Source organism: Pseudopodoces humilis, chromosome 9, assembly GCF_049639895.1.
Source record: "Pseudopodoces humilis isolate 2021_Gansu_Grassland_sample_001 chromosome 9, ASM4963989v1, whole genome shotgun sequence".
NCBI lineage: Eukaryota > Metazoa > Chordata > Aves > Passeriformes > Paridae > Pseudopodoces > Pseudopodoces humilis.
This window is the reverse complement of record NC_142208.1, coordinates 33,634,627-33,646,617: the sequence shown is the minus strand read 5'-3', so window position 1 is coordinate 33,646,617 and position 11,991 is coordinate 33,634,627. Positions and strand designations below refer to the sequence as shown.

The 11,991-nt window shown below is 46.9% G+C and overlaps 1 protein-coding gene across 1 annotated transcript in view; it reads left to right on the top strand.

The window, feature by feature from the left end:
• Positions 1–624: 624 nt before the first annotated feature.
• The window catches only part of ADAM12 (ADAM metallopeptidase domain 12), a 169,929-nt gene continuing 158,562 nt past the window's right edge, over positions 625–11,991 (top strand). The window contains exon 1 of the mRNA XM_005528869.3: positions 625–751. Coding sequence (XP_005528926.2) covers positions 625–751 — 127 coding nt within the window. The remainder of the gene's footprint in view (positions 752–11,991) is intronic.

Genomic DNA, 11,991 nt, shown 5'->3' with positions numbered 1-11,991 from the left:
ACCCCCACAATATAAAATAAGAAACAACATCAGAAACAACTCTGAAATAATTATGAAACCAATAAAGAACCCCTGAGCTCTAACGCACACAGATGACTTTCCAGAGGCGGCAGGCAGGCTTGTGTGTGGAGTAAAAAATAAAATAAAAATAAAAAAAGAAAAAGGAAAAACTCCGGGAGCAGGGATGGGAGGGAGGGATGGGAGGGGGGACTCCGGAGCCCCCCAGGACTGGGACCCTGCAGAGGGGAGGCCGCGGGGCTCAGATGTTCCAGGGGTGCAGGATTAGGTTTGGTCCTTGCCAAAATAACAACAACAACAAAAAATTATGAAATAGCCGACACAAACCTAAATAAGGGGCGGGAAAAAAAAGAAAGAGTAAAGAAAAAAACTCCAACTCCTCTCCTACTCCTCTTCTTTTTTTCTTTTTTTTTTTTTTTTTTCCCTAAGCAGCCGAGCCCAGCTCATCAGCAGCTGAGGCAGGAGCAGGAGGGGTTTTGGAGTTAACTGCATGCAGGAAATCTCTCACATCCTGAGTCCCGGCTCGCTCCTCTCGGTAACTGTATATTATGGGGCTGCTCTCCAGCCCCAGCTGATGAAAGTTTGTCTCCCTCAGTCTGGGCTGCGATGTCAAAGCGCCTCCAGGCAGCGCAGCCGCGCTCCCCCCGTGCGCTGCCCCCGGCCCGGCTCCCCGCGCTGCTGCTGCTGCTGCTCGGCCCGGGCTGGCTCCTGCGGCCCGAGCCCCGCGCCCGCGGTAAGTCACACACAGCCCCCGCCGCCCTTCCAGCAGGACCCCGCTCCATTCCAGCCGGACACGGAGCGGGGAGGTGGCTCTGGAGCTCCGGAGCGCTGCTCCCCCCGCTCCGCTGCGGCCGTGCGCCGGGAGGTCCCGGCCGGGCACACGCGGAGCTGCCGCTCCTCTGCGCGGCTTCGCAGACATTGCCCGGGCAAACTCCGCCGTGCGGCACCCCCAGACCGGCTGGGTGCCATCCCCCGGCACCCCCAAACCCGCTGGGTGCCATCCCCCGGCACCCCCAGACCCGCTGGGTGCCATCCCCCGGCACCCCCAAACCTGCTGCTTCCTTCTCTGCACCCCCAAACCCGCTCTGTGCCATGCCCCGGCATCCCCAAACCTGCTACTCCCTTCTCTGCACCCCCAAACCTGCTGCTCCCTTTTCTGCACCCTCATCCCCCGGCACCCCCAAACCTGCTCTTTCCTTCTTTGTATCCCCAAACCTGCTGTTCCCCTCTCTGTACCCCCATCCCTGCCTGTCCTTTCTCTGCACCTCCATCCCCCGGGTACCCCCAAACCTGCTGCTCCCTTCTCTGTACCCCCATCCCCCGACACCCCCAAACCTGCTGCTCCCTTCTCTGCACCCCCAAACCTGCTGCTCCCTTCTCTGTACCCCCAAACCTGCTGCTCCTTTCTCTGCACCTCCATCCCCCGGGTACCCCCAAACCTGCTGCTCCCTTCTCTGCACCCCCAGCCCTGTCGGTCCTTTCTCTGCACCTTCATCCCCCGGTACCCCCAAACCTGCTGCTCCTTTCTCTGCACCCCCAGCCCCACCGGTCCTATCCGGAGCTGACCCCCGAGGGTAACAGCATCCCAAATGCGGCTGGACAGCTGTTTCCCAAATATATCCCTGTACATATTCTATCATAAACGGTGTTTGGGTTATTCGGGACGTTCTGCAGGCTCCCTGCCCCCTCCTGCTGTGTGTATTCGGGGTGCCCTGCAGGGTCCCGGAGAGAGGGGGTTTGGAAATTCTCGTCCCACGCATCCCCTCCAAACAGCCCCCGGGGCTGAATTCAAGGCTCTGGGAGTCTTGTCAGAGTTTGGGTTCTGTTTCCAGCTGGGAAAAAATTGCGCAGAAAAGCCAAATAGTGATGGTAAAAGCGTCCTGGCTGGGGAAAAGTTTTCTCGCCGCCGCTGTGTTCATTCACAGTGAGCTCCAGGCGGGGATTCAGCTGTGGAGCGCTGTGCTATCCATGCTATGGATGGGGAACAGCCTAGGAAGGGGTTGTCTCTTCCCACAGCAAGTTTGGGGTTTGTTCTGGAATCCTCAGAGCGCCCAGGTCTTCTCTTCGTTAAGCAGCAGCTGACAGTGCATATTTTATGTGAGAGAGGAAAAGAGATTCTCCTCTATGAATACATTGAACAGCACCGTGGGGTGTCTGTGTCCCTGCCTGTTACTATAAACTCGTGTATTTGGTCTTGTTTTTTTTTTTTCCCCTATTGTAACTTGAAGCTTTGTAAATATTTCCTTATCTGCAAATTTATTGACAGTGATTTTCACTGGGACTTTGGCTCTGAACTCGCTAAGAGAAAAGAGAGGGAGATACTTAAGCACATGTAAATCCCAGAGGGGGAAAGGACAAGGTGCTGCCTTTGATCAAGCACCTGGAATTTATCTTAATGGATAAATTAAGGAGTTGCAGCTTTGCCTTTGGGAGGGCTCTTGATTTCTCTTTGCCAGCACTTGCATTTGCACCAAATCAGTGGGATTGGGGTAAAGGCTGCAGAAATTTCCGGACAGATGAAGAGAAATAGGTGCCCTGTGGCTGTTCCCTTTTTGTGGGGCAAGGGAGGGTTGGTTTGGGTGGGGTCCCTTCTCTGAGTGTGGGAGTCACTTTGGCTGGACAGCCCCTCCATGGTTTGGAAGTTCACTTGCAGTTGGGAAAATTTGAGGTAAAATGCTTCAAAGTGTTTGTCCCTGAAATATTAAGAGGACAGACTGTGGGTGACTTGGCTCTAGCACACAGATGAGTGAGCAGAATGGGAAGAGGGGGTGGAAATCCGGTTTCTTATGGCTCAGAATTCCCTCAGAGCCAAGCTGAAGCTCTAAGGTTACGCTCACCCTGATGATTTAAGCTCTGTGTAAAGTTTGTGTCAGCTGCCCATCTCTATGGTGTCTTTAGATACCTAAATTTGAGCAACTGTGGTGGTTGCTGGCCCTTGGATTCGCCTTCCTGTATCTTCCTGCTCCTCTTCTCTCCCATGCAATTTGCTTTTTTCCAGCCAGACTATTCAGTGATCATCCCCTGCCTTAATTCCACGTTTTCCTGTGGAAGCAGAGCTCAGCTTTAGCCCTGCCAGAGCTTGTGCTGCTTTCTTGGTCGCGGAGGTGCTGAAAGTTCTGACCGCGCGTTTCCACACCCGCCCACGCTCCCGGTGACAAGAAGTGCTCTTGGCTGGCTGGCACAGCTCTCACTGGCCACTCTGGAGCCCTGCAGGACATCCCAATGCTGCCAGGACATCCTAATTTTTACATAAACTCGTGCTTAGCCATCAAGACAAGTTGGAGTTATGACGTGCCTTTAGAACCCGGTGTGAAATGTGGCAATAATGTGTGTCTGCCTGAGTGACGGGTCTGTTATTAAACAGAAATTATCAGGTTGTGGGCTAGACAACTTAGAAGTAGCCTTGTTGCTTGCTTTTAGTATGTTTTCTTTCCATTTTTTGTGGTTTTACAATTGCCCTTTTAGTTTCCAACCTTGTGCTGGGTTTCTGCTTAAAGGACAAAAAGGAAAAACTCAACCAGGCCAAATTAACTTTGTTGTACTTGTGGAGTGGGATATAAAGTAGGATAAGATTTGATCTTACAGTCTCAGTCAAATACCTTAAAATCTACACTTGTACAAGCTTTTTGTGGTCAAGGCTGTCTTGTTTCTGCAGGGCAGACAACGTGATGCTGATAGGTAAAGTCCAAATTAGAGAGTGTGTGTGTGCATGCATAAACTTTTAAATTTCTTTGCAATATTGTGTGTTAGCTGTGAAAACAGCAGGAAAAGAAATGAGTCTTAGAATGACAAAGTGGTTTGAGTTGGAAGGGACCTTAAAAACCATCTTGTTCCACCCCCTCCATGGGACCCCTTCCACTATCCCAGGTGCTCCAAGCCTCATCCAGCCTGGCCTTGGACACTCCCAGGGATCCAGGGGCAGCCACAGCTCTCTGGGCATGAAAAAATGCAAATCCTAAAACTGCAACCTAAAATTCTTTATTTTCAGTTAAAATCACTTTTGTCTAGATTTTAATTTGCTACTGATTGCAGCTTCCTTGAGTCTAATGGGAATTAATTGCAGGAGAAGAAATCTTGCCTTGTCTTGTGCTCTAAACCTGATTTCTTCATCGCCCTCTGTGTTTTAGAGCTCATTTATAAATCCTGTCTTCTCTCAACCTGCTCCAGCATTTGTGGCAGATATTTCTGGTGTGTGTGTAATCACCTCCTTGTCTGATGATTATCCCCTTCAGGTCCCCTGCAGACAGCCTGGCATGAGCTGCCACTGTCCATGGGGCTCCAGAGATCCATGCCAAGATCCCCCAGCAGAGGAATTTTATTCCCACTTTTCAGCAGTGTTTGCATCCTTAATCTCCAGCCTGCTGGAGAGCTGTCAGGTTCTTCACTGATGTTTCCTTGGGTGTCTCATCTCTTGCTCTGCTTGGGATTTTTGGAAAAGTCCTGATCCAGGTACAAAGAGCATCCTTGAACTCGTGATTGTCAGGCTGTGCTTTGGGTGGTTTTGCATCCTGCTGGGAGCCCCAGTGGGATTTCTCTGATGGCACTTGGGTGACTGCAGCACAGCAGGGCTGTGTTTATCTGTTTACCCACTGAAGATATCTGTTTATCTGCTATTCCCACCAAGGCACTCACTCACCGCCCATGATCATGAAATTCTGTTCTAAAAAGGCTCAACTCATGTAAAGGCTTATTTGGTCCTCCACCAGCCTTCCCCAGACCTCACATATCCTCCTCCTGACAGATTTATCCCTGCAGTTTCCAACAGATCTGACACTGCCAGGGCAAACTGGCCAAGGAGTCCAGCTGGGCTCTGTTTTATTTGTGCTCCCGAGCCTCCTTTTGGGCCATGGCAGAGGGAAGGGTGAGCCCTGAGCTGCCTTGTCAGCGTGACTGGGCTCCTGGGGTGGGTTTCCCTTCACTTGCTGTGACAGCTGCTATAATCCAGGAACTGACATTTTTAGGGTGTTTGGAAATCGGTCTGGAATACAGTCAGGTTATACAGCCAGGCCCTGCCACGCCAGCAGGCTCTCCCCAGCTCTGTCTCACACCATCCCATCCTGCTCAGGATGCCAGGCTGTTCATATTGCAGGCATTTTTTTATTTAATCCCTTTTTCTGATGACTTTCCTTCCTCTACAACCTCTTATGTTTTACTGCACATCATCCTGGATCTCACTCTCCCCGTTGCCTGCACTTTGTACTTCTATTTCAAGCAGCTCCTCAAATTTCTCCCAGGACGAAAGCACATCATCTGCACAATTCTGGAGTGCTACAGGCCTAAATCACACCTGCAGAGGCTTCTCTTAGGTCCTGCTGACTCTCCAGGGCAGATCTATGACAAAGTAAATTAAAACCCCACAGTCTGAGGGTAGCAGTTGATTGTTCATAGGCAGTCCAAGAGCTCAGTCCTTTTTGTTTGTGATTTACACAGAGCAAAGTGTTTCAAATGTATTAAATTTTTATCTTTTTGCTACCCCATTAACTAAGAGAAGGGGTTGTTTCTTAGTTTAGCCCTGCTCCAGCATGTTGACCCTTCTCTTTTTAGGGTTCATGAAGGATTTTGAGACTAGGTTGGCATCAAGTGACTTGGACTGCATCATCTAATCAGAAATTAATCTGTTTAATCCCTTCAGGCTGTTCCACTAATTTTTTTACATCCCATACAAATGAATTTGCTGTCTTCCATGACCTGGAGCTAGGATAAGAAAGAGTTTGGAGGCAGGAAATTGTCCTTTCACAAGGTCAACTTGCCAAAAGCAATGATTAGAAGAACAAATTCTTTCTTGTCCCAAATCTATGATGTAATAAGGCAAGAAGTGAAATGTGTCATGGCCTGTTAGCCATGCTGGATAATGCACATCAAGGCAGAAAAAGCTGGATGCAGAATTTGGCACAGAAGTATCCTTAACTCGTTTATTTTGAGGTATTTTTGAAGAGGAACTGTGTCAGCCCCTGGAAATTTAGTTTAATAGTATGTATCATATGCATTAAGTGAAAAACCTTCTTCTGACAATGGTGAAAGTTTGATGTTTTCTTGCTTCTTTTAAATGTGTTCTAATCCTGCAAGCAGCTGAAAGATAAACCTCATGTGTGATTGCTTACCTCTGAAAGAACATATTAAGATACAAATTTCAACAAATTCAAGTATTTATGGGATTGTTTTGATATAGCTATGCAAAAAACAAATTTAAATATTACAAAATCTGGAGTTTATAATTTAATAAGGGGAAGGTGTGGGCCTGCTCAGGCCTGGAGCTGAGCATGGCCGGTGTTTTATCCAGTGTTTTATGTCTGAATGCAGTGATGGTCTGTGCTGGGCATCCTCTGGGACCTGAACAATTAGAAAATGTGAGGAAGATAATTCAGTCCATATAATTTAAGTTTATATTCCATTCCTCTTCTGCCACTGAGAGCCCTGTGATGACAGAGGGAGTTGGGAATGAATTCCCTGCGTCCCTCTGGAACACAGAGGAATGGACACAGCACCTCATCCATGTTCCTTTTTGAACTGGAGATCATTAAAGGATCTCCAGGTTAAAATCTGCTCTTGCATTTTGAAGCATGAGGGGAGCATCCCAAAAGAATGAGGATTTATTTCTTCATCTCTTGCCTCCTAAGGCACAGACACTTTGGGTAAACACCAAGGTGAAAGTATGGGATCGTTGCAGAAGAAATCCCAGAATGGTTTGGGCTGGAAGGGACCTTAAATCCCACCCATTCCCACCCCTGCCATGGCAGGGACACCTTCCCCTGTCCCAGCTGCTCCAGCCCCAATGTCCAGCCTGGCCTTGGGCACTGCCAGGGATCCAGGGGCAGCCCCAGCTGCTCTGGGAATTCCACCCCATCCCCACTCCACCATCACAGAGAGGAATTTCTTCCTGACCTCCAATTGAAATCTCTCCTCTTTTAGTTTAAACCTTCACACTTTAGAGAGAAGGAGCTATTTACTCTGCTTGCTGTGTTTTCCTTGTTTCTGTGCCTGACCTTCTTGGCATAAATTCCCTCCCCTCCATGGACCTGACTCCTTTGTGCAGCCTGGTGTTCATGTCCTGTGCTGCTATTTAAGATCCTTTTTGCAGCACCAGAGGATGTGTAGAGCAGATGAGCAGAGCTGTGATAATGACCTGGGGACGTATCCTGCCCTGAAGAAACCATAAAAATAAATGTTCTTTGCTCCTGTAGCTCATCTGCTGGAGGAATGTGTGAAAGTCAGGAGTTATGGAGTGACCCAGAGCTTATGGTGACACTTTCTGCAAGGTCACACTCATAAACCTGAGCAGCAGAGGTGGCTTCAAGAGCATTAAGGAACTCCAAGTTGTCTTTTCATTCCTGTTTTAAAAACCAGAAGCGAGATTCAGTGACAGCTTGTGCTGGAACAGGTGCAGTTTGTTTTCCAATCCCTGCTGTTGTGTGAAGTGAGGATCAGGTATTCCCCACACAAACAGAAACTCCTGATGGATAGAAACTCCTCAGCCCTGGAGCTCCTTTCCTAGGACTGGGGAAGAGCTACAAATCACACCCCGTGCCTGCTCACCTAAATTAATACTGCAATTCACCTCAGCTGGCTTTGCTGTGTTTCCCAGAGAAATGTGAAGGAATGATTTGTGTGCCTGTGAGGAGCACAGCTCCCACTCCCACTCAGTGGTGCTTTTCTCTGCTGATTGTACCCGGGAAGGAACATCCCTCAATTCAGCTGTGCTGAGGATTCCTTGCACTCACCAAGGCAGGTTAGTAAATCACTGCAAGAGAGGGATTGCACTGTACCTTTTGAAAGACCAAGAGGAAATTGTATTTTAGAGAGTAATTTGAAGTTCACTCAGTGAAAGTAGCCTTTCATGAGGCTTTGGAGGGGAGGAGTTGGAGAGGAGCACTGGACCTGGATTTTCACATAATTATGTGGACTCATTGCTGAAAAGTAAAGATATATTTAGTACCTTTTTCTCTGCCCCTGGAGCTGTGTGGATTCCTTGTGCTTGTAAAGCACAGGTTATTATTTCTCTGCCTTAGAAAGTGTTTCTGGTAGGTGCTGCTTGTGCAGAAGGGTGCAAAGGCTGTGTTCATAATCAAAACAAGGATCTGTGTGACTGTTTGGGGGAGAAGCAGCAATTTAGGAAGGAGCAGATGTGTCCCAGCAGCCCCTATGCTGAGTTGAGATGGGGAATCCTTCATTCTGGCATCCTGGAAATACCTGTGGGAAAGGCACTGTGCAACCCTTGAGGATTTTCATCCATTATTAGCCCTGCCCTGCCTGTTTCTTCAAGAGGGGATGGCTGGGCCGATCGATGCGGTGTGGATCAGGCCTTGGAAAAGAAGCAGCTGAAAACAGGATTTGCAGCAAGAGAACAGAAGTTCTTCTGAGCTGTTGTCATGGACTTTCCAAAGCTCCTTTGGGTTGGAATCTTTCATTTCTGACTTGCCCTCTCCTGTGAACTCCAGGCCCTGAGCTCTGCCATGGGGGGAACCTCTCAATGCACCCCCATGACCCACTGTGCTGAAATGCCCTTTCCTTCAGAGTTTCACTGCTTTATTTCTCTATATTTTGAAATGTTCTCTTCTAGGATAAAAAGAAAAAAAAAAGACAACTCTGTCTTTGGACTGGTCCTGAATAGTAATTTCTCAGTCAAACATAACAGCATCCCAAATGAGGCTGGACAGCTGTTTCCCAAATATATCCCTGTATATATTCTATACACATCATAAAGCTGGGTTTAGGCTATTTGGAATGTTCTGCAGGCTCCCTGCCCCCTCCTGCAGTCAATGGCAAATGTTGTTCTCCCAACTCCACTTGTCACATTTTGTTCTGGAAAACAGGGAGGATATTGAGATATATTGGCTTCTCTCCTTGACTGCATTTCAATATGTATTTTGTATAATGAGGGCCCAAATCCTTCTGCCATTACTTATGCTTTAATCACACTGTGCTCTCCCCAGATTGCTTTAATCGCATTTGCATCAGCAGGAGTTGCTCTCTGTGATGAGCAATATTTCATCTGCAAACAGAGGAGACACATCTCGGGCACTTGAGGAGGAAGGAGCCTCCTGGCCTGGATTTGTTGCAGCACAGCTCTCCAGGGAGGGATGGTGCAGCATCCTGATAGGAGAGATAGATTTTCAGGAATTAGAAGGAACAAAGCTATTTTTACAGGGTTTGGGTTTTTTTTTTTGTGGGGGTTTTTATTTTGAGGACTTGTCAAGTGTGATAGCTCCCTTTTAATTTTCTAGTAAATGGCTTTTTGGCATGTGTTGTCTGCCGAGAAACGCCTGGTGCAGAGACATCATTTTGTACTTCAGCCATGAGATTACTCTAGATGAGAACTGAAAAGTTATATAGATATTACACCAATATATAAACCATGTGTGTTAGGAAGACAAGTTCAGTTTTGAAATATTTGCCTTAGCTATGCTTTTCACTTTCAATCTGTGCCAAACATGTGCTTGAATGACTGATGGAGTCATATGGTTCCCTGAATAAAGCACTTTATTGTGCTCAGACTTGGAGCCTTCCAACAGTTGTATTACAGAAGCTTGAAGATTAAGATGATCCAACTGCTTAGGGGGTATGTCCCACAAGGAACATTTTAGTTTTTCTTTCTTGTCCCCTCTCTTCTCTATTTTTTGTCCTTGTCTGTGTCATCAGTTTGTTCAGCTGGTGGGGTGGTGACATTGACCACAGAGAGTTTGGTGGAGGAGAGCAGAAAGTCACCTTCGAATTTCAGCTTTCCCTGCCGTGTCCACATTAAAATGTTGAGCACATGACATATTCCAGGCAGTTTATGGGATTTCATGGGGGAGGGGTGAGAGGGCTGTTCCTGTCACTGACTATTTCATCAGCAGGATCAGATTTAGGAAAGGAGTAACTTGCACGAGCAAGTGATGACAGGTGGTGGATCTGAGAATTACAAACCCCAAATATTGAAAGCTGTGTTTCTAATGCTGTTCAGTTAATGGGGATCAGGGAATTTCAACCCTCCATTGCTCATCCTGGAGCTGCCTGGTGTGGTGATGCTGCAGAGCCTCATCTTTACAGACCCATCAAACTGAAGACAGGATCTTTTTCCATTAGAAGCCAAAAGAACAGAAAATTAAGTTCAGAAATGCATCTTGCTGCTGCCTCTCCTCGGGCTCATCAAAGATCTTTGCTGACTTCCCATCTTTGAAAATTTTTTCTACACGAGTAGTAATTTTGCAGTGTGAAAAAAAAGACAAAATTCAAGCTCCAGAAGATCCATGAAATTAGTTGCTTTCCAAGGCTTAAATGCCTGAGGTCCTGGGTTTGGGAATCTGGGAGAAGGGAGAAAACAAGGAAAACGTTGTGTTTAGTTTTTTTATGACATATTTTCCAAGCAGGCCATGAAAGGACTAATTTTCCTGGGTTTTGTAGAAAGAATCCATGTACAGCTTAGAGAAGCAGAGGTTAGCTGGGAAGATAATTCACAATTTTGAACTAATAAAAACTTTACTGTGAGAGATAAGAGTTTTACTTATGCACAGTCCAATCTTGCCCAGGCTTTTGTGCTTATAAATAAAGGAGGGCAGAGTCTGGTGCTGCCTTTTATGAAGCTGTGGAAGTGCTGGAAGTGGGATAATGGGAAGCACCTTATCAATGTGGTGATTTCTGTCCTTTCTTTTGAGAGGATGTCTGTGTCTCAGCTGATGTAGAATTTAAGCTGTTGCTTCTTTAACCCCGTGCAAGTCGCAGGGCTGGCTTTGTTTTAACCATTATGCACTGGAAATCTGGCACTGGTTTATTCTCTAGCATTTTCACGTTTATTATGAGATATAATTATAATTTTACAATTTTTTTTTCATATCAGTGCCCAGGGAGATTGTGGATTCCTGTCCCTGGAAGTGTCTGAGGCCAGGTAGGAGCAGCCTGGGACAGTGGAAGGTTCCTTGTCCATGGCAGGGATGGAATGGGATGAGCTTTATGGTCCCTTGCAGCCCAAACTGTCTCAGGCAGAGCAGGCACCATTTTAGAAGGTGGTTTCAGCAGGGTTTGTGCCTGGATTATGTTTAACTTGGGTAATGTTTTGGATTTTACTGTAAGATGGAGTGAAATAGAGGACTGGAGTCACACATCCCCAGACTTTGGCCACATAGTTGAATAATTGATGCTTTTTGTTTTGGCATGATATAATCTGACCCCCTAATGTTGACAATTTCCAATTAAAGCAAGTTGGTTTTTCTTTTCTTTTTGTCTTCCTTGATGGAGAAGAGCTGGGTGTGATCCTCTGTGCAATTCTACACTGGAATCCTATCTCACTTTATGTATAGGCACTTTATCCTCCTGCCATCTATAAATATATCAGCACTGGCAAGATAAATACCAAAAGGCATAGAAAGCTAAGGGACAATCATGGGGCCTGTCACCTTTGGTTTTCTAGATTATGTAAAAGAATTCTTTTAGTTTCCTTCTTGTAATTCAGTCTTTCCACTTCCCTGCTCTCCCTGGCAGCCTTTCCAAGCCACCAGCTCCAGGCTCAATTCATCTTTTGTGAATGCAGGTGAGGAGAAATGCCCCCAGCATTCCAGATGTGCTTCTCTCAGCAGCTTTCAGGATTAACTGGATCTCTGGTATTCCCTGGAAACACCTCTTTTGAGGCAGCATTATTGGTGTTATCCCCAGTGCCATGTGTGAGTTGTTCTGGTGTCACCTGCTTTGAAGAGCAATGCTTAGAGCAGGAATCTTCATGATCCCTAAGGGTAGAGCCCTCCTGGGTTTCAACCCCTCGTTCCAGCCTGCAAGTTGTTGGGTTCTTTGTAATATTCCTGTCCTTCTCTGTGCAGTCATATCCCACCTCTGAGCACTCGCTTTCAGGAGGACTCCTGAGTAAAGGTTGCTGAGAAAAATACAGACTGATCCCAATATATTTTCTTACTGAACTGTGGTAAAACCCTTCCATGCCTGGTTGTGGGCGCTGTGTTTGCAGGCAGCTTCCAATTCTTACCCTGCTTCACCTTCTTCCTTAATTTC